Source organism: Schistocerca cancellata, chromosome 2, assembly GCF_023864275.1.
Source record: "Schistocerca cancellata isolate TAMUIC-IGC-003103 chromosome 2, iqSchCanc2.1, whole genome shotgun sequence".
Classification (NCBI taxonomy): domain Eukaryota; kingdom Metazoa; phylum Arthropoda; class Insecta; order Orthoptera; family Acrididae; genus Schistocerca; species Schistocerca cancellata.
The window spans coordinates 700,230,451-700,247,055 of NC_064627.1; the positions used below are offsets into that span (position 1 = coordinate 700,230,451).

The following is a 16,605-nucleotide window of genomic DNA, read 5'->3' on the forward strand; positions in this document are numbered from 1 at the left end:
TTAATAGCTTTTGATATAATAATTTAAAAATCTGACTTATTATCAATAAATAGTGCTGTTTAGCTCGCCTAAGTGTCACTGCTGGAAAGAATGAGTGAATATCCAATAAGTTGCAAAACTATGAACTGTTTTATTGATTCCAAGGACAGGAGTGTGTTTTTCTTAAAAAAAGATTGGAGTAGGAAAGGAAAACCACTGGAGGTAAAATGAACATCATAACTGGACCCTGCTCTCAGATTTGTACTGTGGGTTTGAAAGATGGTGCCATATCCACAAACAGTTCTGTTACTCAAATCAAAAAACAGGAAAACGTGGCGCATAAGTGGCTCTCGTTGAATAGATGAAAAAGTAAAGAGCATTTGACACTATTAGAGAAAAACTTTTTTATATATATACACTCCTGGAAATGGAAAAAAGAACACATTGACACCGGTGTGTCAGACGCACCATACTTGCTCCGGACTCTGCGAGAGGGCTGTACAAGCAATGATCACACGCACGGCACAGCGGACACACCAGGAACCGCGGTATTGGCCGTCGATTGGCGCTAGCTGCGCAGCATTTGTGCACCGCCGCCGTCAGTGTCAGCCAGTTTGCCGTGGCATACGGAGCTCCATCGCAGTCTTTAACACTGGTAGCATGCCGCGACAGCGTGGACGTGAACCGTATGTGCAGTTGACGGACTTTGAGCGAGGGCGTATAGTGGGCATGCGGGAGGCCGGGTGGACGTACCGCCGAATCGCTCAACACGTGGGGCGTGAGGTCTCCACAGTACATCGATGTTGTCGCCAGTGGTGGCGGAAGGTGCACGTGCCCGTCGACCTGGGACCGGACCGCAGCGACGCACGGATGCACGCCAAGACCGTAGGATCCTACGCAGTGCCGTAGGGGACCGCACCGCCACTTCCCAGCAAATTAGGGACACTGTTGCTCCTGGGGTATCGGCGAGGACCATTCGCAACCGTCTCCATGAAGCTGGGCTACGGTCCCGCACACCGTTAGGCCGTCTTCCGCTCACGCCCCAACATCGTGCAGCCCGCCTCCAGTGGTGTCGCGACAGGCGTGAATGGAGGGACGAATGGTGACGTGTCGTCTTCAGCGATGAGAGTCGCTTCTGCCTTGGTGCCAATGATGGTCGTATGCGTGTTTGGCGCCGTGCAGGTGAGCGCCACAATCAGGACTGCATACGACCGAGGCACACAGGGCCAACACCCGGCTTCATGGTGTGGGGAGCGATCTCCTACACTGGCCGTACACCACTGGTGATCGTCGAGGGGACACTGAATAGTGCACGGTACATCCAAACCGTCATCGAACCCATCGTTCTACCATTCCTAGACCGGCAAGGGAACTTGCTGTTCCAACAGGACAATGCACGTCCGCATGTATCCCGTGCCACCCAACGTGCTCTAGAAGGTGTAAGTCAACTACCCTGGTCAGCAAGATCTCCGGATCTGTCCCCCATTGAGTATGTTTGGGACTGGATGAAGCGTCGTCTCACGCGGTCTGCACGTCCAGCACGAACGCTGGTCCAACTGAGGAGCCAGGTGGAAATGGCATGGCAAGCCGTTCCACAGGACTACGTCCAGCATCTCTACGATCGTCTCCATGGGAGAATAGCAGCCTGCATTGCTGCGAAAGGTGGATATACACTGTACTAGTGCCGACATTGTGCATGCTCTGTTGCCTGTGTCTATGTGCCTGTGGTTCTGTCAGTGTGATCATGTGATGTATCTGACCCCAGGAATGTGTCAATAAAGTTTCTCCTTCCTGGGACAATGAATTCACGGTGTTCTTATTTCAATTTCCAGGAGTGCAAAGAAACTACGACGGTCCGTGTAAGCAACTGGGTTTCTTAAGAAAATTTGTCCATCCAAATGGTTATATTGAATGCCATTACGTTTTATACTGTCTTCTTCTATTCTGTGGACATGAACGTTTAGTGTTACAGGGGGCAAAGAATCCGAATCACTGTGCGACTTTATTTGCTCATATTCAAAAAGCATTGCCTGAAAATGTTGATCTGATTGCACCACGTCCTTAAGACGCATGGAAATTTCAAAATTATCACGAGATTATATCACAGGCTATCTGAATTTATAATTGTTTCGTATCAGTAGTGGGGTTAAGAATCTACTGCGCATCAGGCTTTCCCGACGAGGCTGTTGAATAGACAAATGTTTCTCCAGGCATCTGTCAGCAGCTGACAGATGTTTCAGGAAACTCGTGACAGCTGGCTACATTAGAACAATTTATTTATTTACTGACGGTTTCGGACAATGAACATCATCTGGCACCTGCATCAACGTTAAAAAATTTACAACAAAAATTCAGTGTAAAAAACATCGGAAAGACACGAAAATATCAAACGTAACTTACGAACAACTGACTAATACAACTCAAAAGTCAATCATATTGAGCCACAAAATCCTTTTAGCTGTCAAACTCATGAAACACAGAAGAACAGTACTTTTCCCATATAAGCAAATTTTGTCATGTACACACAACAGGAAACCTGAAATATGTAGTCGGAACATGGCATGAAAGCCAAAGTACTCGTAACCTCAAAGTTAAAACCATAGAGATATCCAGTCGATATGAGCCAAGACGCACAAAAATAATTTTAAGAAAAAAATAACCATAATTCCGTCGATTACAGTGAAGTTATAAGTAATATTTGAGCAGAAGAGAATAATGGTATGACCACTTAATCACAGGCAACTATTAAGAAAAACATTTAAATTTTCATTTTTCTTGTACATTAAATATCATATGGACATCACGATGTACGATCTTCGTAATACACATTGAATGACAGTTGTGTAAATAATGTATCCTGTGACAAAACATATGAAATATACTTATCATGTATGTATACTAGCCTTTATGTATTTCTTGGTAATTGTATTGTTGCCGGCCGCGGTGATCTAGCGGTTCTGGCGCTGCAGTCCGGAACCGCGGGACTGCTACGGTCGCAGGTTCGAATCCTGCCTTGGGCATGGGTGTGTGTGATGTCCTTAGGTTAGTTAGGTTTAAGTAATTCTAAGTTATAGGGGACTTATGACCTAAGATGTTGAGTCCCATAGTACTCAGAGCCATTTTTTTGTATTGTTACATTTTTCCTTCTGGTTGATTCTGTAAAATATGGGCTTTTATATTACAGTATTTAATACGATTTCTTTGTGACGGCTGTGTGGCTTATTGCAGTTTAAGTATTCTTGTTTCTGCTGTGATTATGTCTCCCGTCATCGTTGCACAAAATTGCTTGTTGGTTATTTAGCAGTACCAATGAGTTGTAATGCTCAAAGAATGATTTTATGTTTTTTTTTGTTTATAGCCAGTTTCAAAATCCACTTCTTAAGTTATCCATTTGTTGGTCACTTGCTTCGTTCCACTCTATACAATGCTCAGTTGCCTAAACCAGATAACCTAATTTTTCCTTGTTTTTGTATAACTATTGTAAGCTAATCTGCTATTTGTCTGTCGTTCCATATTGATCTGATATTGTGCTGTGGTGTACTGATTCTTCTTGGGAAAATGGATTCCATGTAATTCCTGTTTGACTATAGATTAGATGTCATGTGATTAATCACACATGTGAACATGAAATAATGCTTTTATTAACAGATTTCTGCATACTCTGATTAAAGTATCCTTTATTATGCTATTAAGTTTTAACAATGTATGCTTTGTATTGTTTAATCCTGGTTAGTTCTTTCTTACATCGATAATGATGTAATTTCTCAGTAATAATCTAGGAACCTCAATCTTAATCATTTTTTCCCGAGTCGCTGTCTATTGGGACACGTGATACACTGACTTGTATATTGTAGTCAGAAATTATATGTAACATTTACTATTGGCACTTTCATTTTAATTATGTTTCAGTTGTTTTTGCACAGTTTACGTTGCTTGCGTGACTGTCATTAAAGGCGTATTAAACATTTCCATAAATGATGGTCGTGATTTAGTGGTCATACCACTGTCATCTTTTGTATAAATATTACTTATGACTTTACTGGAATCGTTGTAGTTATTTGAAAATTCTTTTTGTGTGTCTTGGTGGATATCGACAGGACATTTCTATGGTGTTGTCTTTCAGGCTACGCCTACTTTGGCTGCTCATGCTATGCCCAGACTCTTGTTGTATGTAGATAACTAAAGTTGATTATGTGAGAAAATTAGTTATTTTGTGTTATTATTATTGAGTTTGACATCAAATGTGATTTTCTGGTTCATCATGATTGACATGTGAATTGTGTTGGCAATTTTTCGTTACTTTTTTGTATTTTCATGTTTTTATGAAGTTTTGTACTTTGAGGCTTTATTGTCTTTTTTGCCTTTTAGCCATTGACCGAAATCGATAGCAAATTAATAAATTGCTCTAATGCAGCCAAGTGTCTTGATGTTGAATGTACGGCTACTGGATCTGCATCCGCATATATATGTATAAACCCAACAGTATTTTGTGGAGACATCTTTATGCGTTTTGCTTCCATGAAATACTGCAATATTTACACAATATGATTCTCGATTCGTGTACGCAATGAAGCATTGTTAGGAAGTTATTTGGGAAAGTCTTTGTGAAGAGGTGAGAGTTCAAAACACCAACTTTGCCACTGAAACGTTACCAAGTAAAGCACTTTGCTACTCAGTCAGTAAATGTAACGAATTGTCGCGAAAGAAGCAAAATGTTAGCTATTCTGACGTTACCTATCCCTGTGGCTGTTTTGACATGACGCAGGCCTCTCAAGAAATACCGGTGTCGGTGCACTAACCTACTGAGTAACAGCGTGGGCGACATGAATCAGAAGCAACCAAATGAAAAGAAACTCTATCCAAGTAGACATTGATGGAGACCATTTCTTGTAAGCTGAATTTAGGGTTTAAGGGTATGTGACTGTGAAGAAATTAAAAGTGATGGTCTTTGATTTTGTAGCATGTGTGTTTAGGGTGGGTATCCGATAGCTGTTTAACATTGCAACAATTATTTTATTTGGACAGTTATTAAGCAGGTAAACAACTTCAGATGTCCTACGAAACTATCGCAGTTGTCATCCCACAATATTTGTACCTTATTTATTTCAATAACAAAAAAATTTATTTAATTATTGAACGACACTACTAAAGACATTTCGAAAAATCATACAAACTTTTGAAAATGCTGGGAATATTAGTCATATTCATTGGCATCCAGTAAGTGATCCTGCACAAATTCATCGGTGTACTCTATAAGCTGCACGCATACCTTACAGGTGTGGAAGCATGTGATGATACGGGTATAAAACAGTGTTTCCTTACCAGTACGTTACCACGTAGTCCGAACCACTGGTGATGACTTGGGCGACGACAATCATAGCCATCACGGAGAAGAGCAGCCACATGCCTCCCGCGGCCCTGTAGTACTGCCACACGGTGGACCACCTGAACGCTGCCTTCAGCATCTTCTCGCTGTTGTCCTGCTCAGAGGGGTCTCTGTGCAGCTTCCCGGTCTCGTCCATAATGACACTCTGCAGGAAAGAAGGGCGGCGCAGGAACTTAAGTGGAGCAGAACAGTCATGAGAGCTGTGTGGTATGCTCATACATAGGTAAACGCTGCAAAAGCGGGATCTGACACATAGCGTAAAATCAAACGTAGTTTTATCATAGAAAAACGTTATCGTTGTGAATAAGCCTGATGTAAGGAAGTGGTCGCGACTGTTATGGAAATGAACTCAACAAGAAAGGGATACAGTTGTGTTTACATAGCTGTTCATGATGTCTGATGATGTGAAGTTGAACTTACACATGTGACCAGTTAAAGATAGGTAAAACAAATTTTATTTCATTGCTTGAATACTGTCAAAAGAGAGGTTACTTAGAAGACGTTTGTACAGTATCTACTGGAGTATTTCACACAAATGTGGGATGCATACCAAGTGGAACTAACAGGAGCATTCAAACTATGTAACGAAGGTGACGTGGATTGTCACAGACGTGTTTGTTCCGCAGATGTAAAATCACAGCTGGCATATATCTACATCAGAAGAGAAACGTTAAACATTCTGTCACAAACATAACTGGAAGGTTTCAGGTATAGTTTATTTTAAAGTATCCTCTGCGATGCCTTATACAGTAATAATGTATGAGATCTATCCATAAATGTGAACGTAATATTGATATTTATTTCCAGTATTGTAAATAGCTTACTCCAGCAGTCAGAGAAACGTGACAGGAAAGATCATATCAAACACTGCTGCAGTAGGGTATTGTGTCCCAGCAAGTCATCCACATGAGGAAAGCACATATCCAGGAGGTTGGTTGGATGTTGGAATTCGTGCACTATACGTTTTCCCGATTTTCAGATGTCCTCTTTCTGCACCCAAAAACCTTGTAAAACATGAACTTTCACAGCCGACATGTCACAGTAAATAAAATATTTCGGGCTATTACGCCTTGGTCGGATGGATTTCACATTAAAATCCAGTGTTTTGTCCTCATCTGTGGAGAATGTTTCAAGGGGGATCGTAGCTTCATTGAGTGTCCGATTCACACCCTGGCTCGCTACTGACTGCAGGAAACTTTCACCAACGTGTGCTCCCTCCGACATACCCGAGGAAATTTCTAGGAGGTGTCGCTCTCTCCTGCCGCAGTGGCGTGGCTTCGCATGCTTTGAATACCAAGGCGGAAATGCACGTTGTCGGTTGCCGTCGTCCGCTGTTGTTATCACTCCATGGCGGAAGACTCGTACACACATTATTTAGTACCGAGATCCAGATGTGAATCAATTGCACGCACTCGTCCTTCCTATAGACATTGCTGAGATGTTTCATCATCTCTATGGCCTCAACGTGTAGCCTTTCATTGTATCTGCTTGTGGCTTTCAGTACTTGAGCCCTATCGAAATCAATGTGACGGACTCCTGGCTGCAAAGCATGTTCGGCAGCAGCTAATCTGTCAATCTCTCCGCTGTTATAGTTGCCCTCGTTCCACGTGTGTGGCTTCGCGTGACAGCACGGAAGCTCCCAGTACGGACGAAGGGAACATTTGAGTCTTTTAAATGTTACATCAGAACATTTTCAACTCCAGATCACATTTCTGTTACAGGTGAAATGGGAAACTGCTCCAGCTTGGACGGAGATAGTCGCAGATAATGAACGGGAACAAATTAGCCATTAACTAACGTATGCCACTTATTTCAAATAAAAGTGAAAATAACCAATGAATTAGATAATCAAATACGTAATAATTAATAATTAAATATATTTTTACTATTTGGCTTCTAGGCATCGCAGCATTCAAACATACTGGGTTGTGACTACCAGTGATTTAAGCAGTAGCAATACTTACCACTTCGGACAAAGTGGAGATTTCGCTCTGGAGAACATTTGCATTATCCCTCCGTGATCCTAAACGCTTCGAACGTCTTAGAATGTTGTCCTCGCCCTGTGAATGAGGCAAGTGTTAGCAACTAGGCCTAGATGACGTTACGGATTTTTACGCCCACTGACATTTACCTGCAACGACTTTCTCGTACTGTGTTTTCGCATGATGGTGAACTCCTCTGGCACATCTTCTTCCGCTTCGTTGCTCGACATCAATTTTGAAAAGCTTACGCCACTATCCATAATCTCGTCGAAGGTTCCTTGATAATCAATCTTGCCCTGTGATGAAAGTCTTCGTTACGGTGTGCTCCACGGAACAGATTTAAAGTAACAAAGACGTAAGGATGGAAGCACTCACCTTGCTGAGCACCACGATGTTGTCGGCGCCCTTGACGTGCTGCAGCTGGTGAGTGACCAGGATTCTGGTCTTGTCGCTCAGGTAGGAGTTGATGCATTCATCCAAGAGATGTTTCCCTACATGGGTGTCCACAGCAGATAAAGGATCATCTAGCAGGTAAATGTCTGCATCACGGTAAACAGCTCTGTAAAATTAAACAGAAAATTACAAACTGCGCACTTGAATTTTAGAGCCAATTTGTTCTCTTTGAAATGTATTGTAATGTACACTGCGTTCCGGGAGGGATGATCAATATTGAGAGAGATATGACAAAAAAAGATCATTTGAAACAAAAAGCATCATATGGATACAAGTCCTATTATGAAAGGTCTCCGAGACAGAACAGTGTGTTTCTGGGATAGTGGCGCGCACTATGTACCTTACTCTCCCAATATCTTTCACGTTTAATTCAAGACCAAACTTGCCTCATTGCTTTCAATGACTTTGGTCGGGAGGTCTTTGTAATATTAAACTAGTCCGTTGAACGCACAGTTGCCTATGACGTGTTGTGAGTCAAGTACTGTGAGAAACTGAGAGTTTATCAGAGAGAATCTTCGGTTATCTGTGTTTGTTCACGAGTTGGCTAAAATACTGCACATCTGCCTAATGAATAGTATGAAGGTATGGTGTCTGCTTACGGCTTCTATGGCTACTGCTGTAGAAAAATACCGTCGGTGCTTTCCGACACGTCGAAGTCCTGATCGGACAGTCTGTACCAGAGTTTTCAGCACATTGCGTGAAACAGTTAGTCTTTCAAGTTCTCATTTTTCTTCTGAACGTGTGGTTCAACAACCTATGCAGGCAAAACAACACATTATGTAAATAGTTCAGCCTGGTCTTACTGCAGTCCTAGCAGTGTACGGTGACCGGTGCACAGTGGCGAATTTTAGTCCTAAGCGCTGGGCGAGTTCATTCACTTGTCTGGAAGTGGGTGGCCGCCGTCGTTTACCCACTTGCGTCCAGTTGTCGACACGCTGGGCTGACAGAACCGAGGTATGCGCCCTGCAGTCTTTCTCAAACGATTTACAGCAACTATTCGGCAAAAAGAAAGAAAAATCACTTTTATGTTGCTTATAACTTTACGTGTCAGCTTTACGACGAAGCGCCCATCATTTCGTTAAAGGTCATAATTACTATGATATTTTGATTTATGGAAGACACTGTAGAAATTCTAAAAAGTTTTCAATGAAAACTAATGGTCGCTATGATTTTGTATTTGGTGTATAATACATCATGTGTTGCTGCAAATGAAATTTAGCTAAAATATTGAATTTTTCTTTAATCTTGGATGGAGGTTGTGGTGTGCGTACTGTAAGACCTTCAGTACACACACCATCTGATTATTTGACTTGTCGCTCTAACTAAGTAGGCGAGTGTAAGCAATATGTCTCGTGGTCTTATCGTGGCGTGTTTAACTTCTGCCGTTAGGTCAGACGATGGAAATGCCACTTGCACGCTTAGAGAAGCAGAGTGACGATGACCAACTTTAAACGGAACTTGATTAATTTTCACACACATTTATTAAAATAATAACAAGCGTAAAAATTACTTAACTTGGTTCTGGATGCTACTTACAATTGACAATCTGAAGTTCCTTTGGTATTGGTACGTTAATCTTATTCTCACATATATCTCTGATACTTGCCGAAAGTGGCTATACATTTATCTTCGTGGCTATGTACAGGAATATGGTAATCTTATTAGGCGCAGACTGAAACTTGTCTATAGACTGGTACAGACAAATGTAGAACTCGTACAGACTGGTACAGACTAATACAGACTGGTACAGACTGATGCAGACTGACTAATCGGAGGTCTTTACACTCGTTATAATACCTCGCGCGTTTATGTATCACTCCGCGAGTATGATCCGCGAGGAGAAAAGGTAGCAGCAATCTCATTGGCTGCGTTACATAATAATACGCGGATCGGCGGAAGCAGAATTTGGTCTGTCTTTATGGCAGCGCCATCTCGTAGTGCGGAGACGGACGAGCGCTGCGCCTGCGCTGTTGATCTTAGCGGGGCGCGCTCTAGTGGGAAAGTTGTATACGCGCTGACTACGAGGAACTATGTACACAACAGAGGTATCTACCTGTCTTCAATCTCATGAAAAATGATTTTACGTGGCGTACTCATTTTCGATCGCCGCACCAGTAATGCTGCCAGAATGAAATATCCATAAAATTCCTAATATCTCATTAACAGTTTGAAATATAGAAACGAGATTTCAGCAAATGATAGTATATAAAGAGGAGAGTATTTTGCAGCATGGCAAACATACAAAACTTCATTATCTGTTAGACTATACCAGTAACTACAGAATTTTTGATGATAGTATGCAATTATTAAGGGCCATTGCAAAACGGGTGAACTGAAAATTTCTGTGGGTTTTGGAACAGCACAAGTGAAGATAATACACGTTTGTTTTTGTACTGAAGATCTTTTTCATAAGCTATTGACCTAAATTGTCCTCACTTAGTAAACGCAATAAACCACTGTTTATGGATTCCATCGCTGCTGCATCTGCAAAACATGTTAGTGAGGTGACGTTGTGCAAATTCCTTTGTGTTTTGGCAAAAGAACCAAATTTTAACACAGACAAGAAAATTGTAGGTTTTAGTCATAATTCGCCACTCATGATTCTTCTTAGAGAATTAAAAATACAGTAGTTAACAAGTCAGGTAAAAATAGATCGCTGTTTTTGTTGCATTTTCAGCAGAATTCTTTACTGGTACGAATGAACCAGTAGTGACAGTAGACCGTTTCGGATGATCACCGTGCAAGTTTGTGTGTGAAGGCGCTGCACTTAATATTTACAAAAAATATAAACATAGGCTTGAGTTTAGAATGGAAACGCTCCTCCAGTGCTTGTCACTTCCCATACAGCACACTGACGGCCCACCCACAACCACAACCACTACCACTTTCCCCATGCTTGCCCAGCCAATTGCGCAGCTGCTAGCTATGTAGTATGTGCACACTATCATCACACAGCGATTTTCTGCACGAATGTCACATGAACATGTGTATAGCTAACATCAGATATGGAAAACTCGTACCCATTTCACATGACGTGTCCATAATCTACACATTGGCTACAACACCACATGACTTGGATCTTGTCAGTAGTTGAAAGAGAATCGCCATATGCTTCCGTTAATACTATTCCCTGATCTAGCCACGTTTTCAAAGAGTGGAACCAACAACACATGTAATAATCATCGATGGTCACAGGAATATTCACACGCTACAGTGGAAACCAAATCCAAGTTCACTTTTCAATCGATTCTAGTGGGGCATGAATGGTGACAGTTGAGAGGTCCAGTGATTTTAGCAGAGCAAATGACGGGGCAGAATTACTTCCATTTTGGAAAATTCGTTTGTTGAACAAACTGAAGACGTTTCTTTGGTCTCGCAGACTGCAGTGTACTTGATGAGTAATGTAGCCCCTCCACATTTCACCCGATTTCTGATGGAACATCTTAACTGCACTTAACGTAATCGCTAGATTAATCATGGCAGTACAATTAACTGGTCAACTAGATCGTTAGCCGTTGCGTTATTAGATTTCTCTTTACGGGGACGGTTGAAGTCTGAGGTGAACAAACGAAAGGTCAACACACGAGATTTACTGCTTGGTCGCAACACTGATGCTGTTGCCGTCATTAGTGAAACTCAGACAACCAAGAGAACATGTTCTCCCAGGAGAGCACAAATGGACGGAAACTGACTGGGAGACATTCTAATATTTATTGTGAGCTGTAAAACAGCGGTAATGTGGTATGTAAGGCAATGATGAGATTATGTATTTTTCATTTGATAGTTTCTGAAATGCCTGTTGTAGTGTTTACTCACTGTTGTACATGAGTAAACTGACAATGTATTGAGTAATATAGGAAATAACTAATAATGTACATTAAGTACATTCTACCTCAGAAACCATTTGGGAAAGGGCACAGGTTCATATACAGATTTTTCCTTCTGGCAGGTGCCAGCGGAATTGGAGCTGTGAGGACGGGTCGTGAGTCGTGCTTGGGTAGCTCAGTTGGTAGAGCACTTGCCCGCCAAACGCGAAGGTCCCGAGTTAGAGTCTCAGTCCGGCAGAAACGTTTAATCTGTCAGGAAGTTTCATGTCCCTGAATACTGACCGTTCCAACTGGGACACCCTACAGTCCTTGAATTAATGATTAATTAACTAACGAGCGCACATAATTGACAAATACGGTTGACGTTAATCGGAAGATTTATTTATAGACCCCTTGCCTCTGTCGCATGGAAGTGGAATTTACCGAGGAAAACTGCAGAATGTCACGGATAAATTTGTTAATTATGTTACGGTATTTAAAGGAGATTACAACTTGTCTGTCTCTTTTGATGTTGTCGTTTTTTGTATTGTTCTTTTGAGTACTATAAACAAGTTTAATAATAATATTACGGCAAGCGCGAGCAGCACACCAACGGTAAAGTATATGTACAGCGAGAGAGTTAGGCCCTGTCTGGTTTGTGACGGCACTACTCTGTGAACTTATGATCACACAAAAGGAAGAAAGGATAAAGGGCCCTTGTTCTAGAGTTGGAGGAGAACGGTTGCAATTACTTTTTATGTAAGAACTAGCGTTGTTGTGGTCACCATTAAAGGCACTGATTTAAATATAAAAGCTATGTCAGCATGTCGACTAGATTTCAATGGCGATGATGTCGGGGTATAGGAAAAGTGAAAGTGTATAAACATTATTGGGCCATATAATTAAAATTTATAAAATTTATAGGTATACTGTGATTATTAGTCCAGTATTTTTTTCATTGATATCGCCGTGTATCATTACCGGCAGTTTGAGGACCGTAGGGATAGATGTAGGATTGATGAGTAGTAGAAACCTGCATCTCGGTCATTGCTCTGTTTGGGGGAAATTATTATTTCACTGATTTTCAGTTTTCACACAGTACAACAGCTACCAATCACCCTCCACTTATAGTCCTACACCAGCACATGTGTGAACTCTCTATTGCTCATAAATGCGAGAGCGATTTGACAAATTTTCTAGGTCAATGGAATAACATTTTTTGTCTAGTTTATTTCAGAAATTTCGCCGAAAACAAGCCAGAGTTGCACAAGTTCTATTCCCATGAAGGCTGTTGGGAATTTTTCTCTCTTGCATGGTGCAAGTATTTTAAATCGTAATACCATGGTTAATTAGATATTCTACACTGTTGTGTAAGGTGCCAGGACATGTACTGTATTTTTAATGTAAAATGTGTTAATCTCTGTACTGTTTTATTGTTTCCTGCTTTACCCTCGTGGAAACAGAAGTACCTGGCTGATGAAACTAGTTCCATTGAGTGCGAATTTCACACGACTGCGACACATAAAAGACAAGCACGAACTTTAACTATCATCACTTCCTCACCTATGCCACTTCATTGCTATTAGCATTCCTTTAAGTTAAGTGAGTTGTACAGCTTATGACTATTTTCAGTGTTAGTGATGAATTTTTTTGCTGATTCACTGTCTCCTGTGTAGCTACGTCGGAAAGTGTTTAGAACGATATCTTGTTGTGTTCCCTCTTTTAGACATTTGTGTGTTGAGTCTTCTTTATTGTAAACTGACAGTGTTAGTTTTAAGTTGTGTTCCTCTGTGAGGCCAGAACAGACCTGCATATTTACTGAATTTAGTGTATGGTGGTTAAAACTCGTTCACAGTTTAAAATTGAGCATCAGCAGTTAACTAAAGCACAATTCGTGGAAGAGGTTTATAGAATTCAGGAGTCAGCAGTAGCTAGTCAATTAGAGATAGACGCAGTAGCTCAAATTTTGCAACAATTAAGATTGTTAGCCATATGACAGACTGAGATGACAGCAGATGTTGCAGATACGGTAACGAAACAGAGTGGAAAGTCAACTCAGGTAAATGAGATAGTTGTAATCTGTGCCGACCAAAAAAGATTTAGCTGCTGTTACTATTCAGGTTTGTGATACAGCAGTTATTAACGTGATGTGCTACCTGGCAATTGCAGCTGCGTTGTCTTCGCCTGCTGTCATCCGTGTTGCGAATACTAATAATGTTTGAAGTAGGTCTCCAGAGAAGAAGGTGGTACAGCTGATCATAGGGCTACTGTTGTTACGCAGATTCGAATTGTTCTGTGAAACACGTCAATGAATATTTCATGGGACATCAGGAACCTGATCTCAAACAATGGAAGTTCAATCCTAAATCAGTTACCAATATTACTTTGCTTTGAAACGTTATAGACGCTGTGCGTGTTTTCGGCGTAGTCTCTCAGCACGGTAGTCTGACGGCCTTATGTCTATCACCGCTAAATGGCAAAGCATGTTTTTCACAGAGGCAGATGACTTCATTTCATCATAGCTCGGCCAGCTAGGACGAAATATTTGTCAATTAAACAGACAGGTCTTTCTTGTGAATCACTCCACCTACTAATAAAAACCATATCAAAAAACCTACGATACTTCCCGAGATTTGTGACAGATTATGAATGCATCTAAATGAGTAATCGTATAAAATATGTTTATGCTACATAATTATAATTCAACAATTTTCAGATTTTTTCCCTTTTCTTGTACTGTGAAACCTCGCTGCTTGCTAAAATTTCATGATTCTAGGGGTTCTAGGTAATGTTCATATAGATTTTTGTGAAGGAATTTTTCGATTATCAAAATATGTAATATAAATGACCGAGTCATTTGATTAAATTGACATAGAAGCTTAAATTTTTTACACCGGCAAGGGGCCATGACCTTACTTTGTGACATAAATATGAACTTGGCACGTCTACCCGCTCCTGACAAACAGGTGTGTTAACAGTCTGACAGACGGACTGACAGACACACGGACAATAAAGCGACCCTGTAAGGGTTCCGTTTTTACCAAATGACATACAGATCCCTAGAAAGAGGGGTAGATGACAGTAATGAGCTAAGTACCCACTGCCACAAGCTGTAATGCTGCTTGTGGAATATGGTTGTAGATTTTGGTAGAATAATTACGTTGCTCATTTGGTCACTCCCAGTTGAAATTGGTACTCCCTAGTCTTACTCTGACTTGGCAGCTAGCTCTTGCATTTTTACAGTCGAATTCAGAGCAGAGACCCACTTGGCATTCGTCACACATGAAAGACTTCTGGAAGTTAAAATCACTAAAATTCCCGAGTTCAATTGGATAACTAATCTAGACCCGCCCCCCCCCCCCCCACACACATAATCGTATCAGCATTTGATTAACTGACTCGTTTAGATTTACGCGTGATTAATAGTTGTGCATATAATACAATATTTCAACGTAATCAACGCAAAATGACCGCGACAGGAAAATTAGTGGTCATACGGAAACTTTCTGACACTTGTGCACTGCTTGTGATTGGAACGCGAAAGAGGGATTGCTAATGGTACCTGAACTGTCCTCAGCCACACACCGTAAACTGGACTGTGGAGTAGGCCTATTTATTCAGATTTAGATGCATATATGACAGATTTACTTTGTTTTAGTTCTGAAGATGATAGCCACATGGCTATGTGGTACAAGTTTTAATGTACGTTCATCTTTTTGTCCTTAAGCTACATTATTGTGCAGCAGATATAACAACGTAACAGAAACAAATAATTATAGATTCCTACGCTATATCAGTACCAGGCTGAGAAATTTACTCTCGTAACATGTATCCAATGATTAGAATTTCATTTCTTCAACAAATAACAAATGAGAGTAACTTTATACTCCAATACTACATGTTTCTAATCTAATATCAAAAGACCGACAAGATTTCAAAGGCAACATATTTTTTTACAATGCTGTGTTTCTGAAACCCAAGTTATTTAACCATTAATATGGTGTGAATGGCCGTACGATGATAATCTGATGTTCGAAACTCATTATGACTTACTGATAAAAAGCGCATATAACAGAAATGTATAGTAGTGCCTGGTACATACATACAAAACAGTGACGTATTCGTTTTAGTCTCCGGATATTATTATTATGTGTCGTGTTTTGTAAAAAAGATTTTTTCCCATGATTCAGACGTAAATGTTGCAGATAAAGTCCTGTTTCTGGAAGCAACTGCTCACATTTGACTTTCCGCCTAGCCTGACACACGTGCAGAGTACTTGGGTTCTCACCTGGCGAGGCTGACCCTGGCCCTCTGTCCGCCGCTGAGGGTGATGCCCTTCTCGCCCACCAGCGTCTGGTCGCCGTACGGCAGCAGCTCAAAGTCTCTGGACAGGGCGCACGCCTCCACCACCCGCTGGTACTTCTTCCGGTCGTACGGCTGTCCGAACAGGATGTTCTGCCGCACGGTGCCCACGAATACCCACGGCTCCTGGCTCGCGTACGACACCTTCCCTCCAATCTTTAGGTCTCCAGACGACGGAGACAACTCGTTTATCAGCAGATACAGCAGAGAGCTCTGAAAAAAATAGACTCAGTGAAGTGAAAAAGAACGCACTGAATTAGTCAAACAGCACTTGTTCGTTCTCATAACTTTTTCATTATCTTCGAAGAGGTGTAATGCTGACATTTTTGATGCCAAGGAAAAAGGTCTCTTTTTTATTTATGCATTTTTAAGAGGTGTTTGCTTCTTTCACAGGACTTTAGAAAATGATCATTTCTAATTATATTGTAAATTTGTTTTTCAGTGTATGTAGGATAAGAACACGATCTTCGACAAACTGATTTTTTATTTACGTTATTTTGAAAAACAGTGATCTTCTTTATGTTTTAAACAAATGGGTATGTGGTTAAGTTTATTTGTATTTACTTCAACAATCAGCTATCTTTAGATTAAAATCTGTGTTGATGCTCATCTAATTTACTGGGAGTTACTATTTGCA

General features: G+C 41.0%; 1 protein-coding gene across 2 annotated transcripts in view; it reads right to left on the reverse strand.

Moving 5' to 3' along the window:
* Positions 1-16,605, reverse strand: part of LOC126162480 (ATP-binding cassette sub-family C member 4-like) — a 203,846-nt gene that overhangs the window by 95,212 nt on the left and 92,029 nt on the right. For both annotated transcript variants that reach the window (XM_049919023.1, XM_049919022.1), the window contains exons 11-15: positions 15,895-16,181; positions 7,723-7,906; positions 7,497-7,643; positions 7,330-7,425; positions 5,302-5,510 (exon numbers count right to left, since the gene is read on the reverse strand). In XM_049919023.1, the coding sequence (XP_049774980.1) occupies positions 5,302-5,510; positions 7,330-7,425; positions 7,497-7,643; positions 7,723-7,906; positions 15,895-16,181 (923 nt within the window). The remainder of the gene's footprint in view (positions 1-5,301; positions 5,511-7,329; positions 7,426-7,496; positions 7,644-7,722; positions 7,907-15,894; positions 16,182-16,605) is intronic.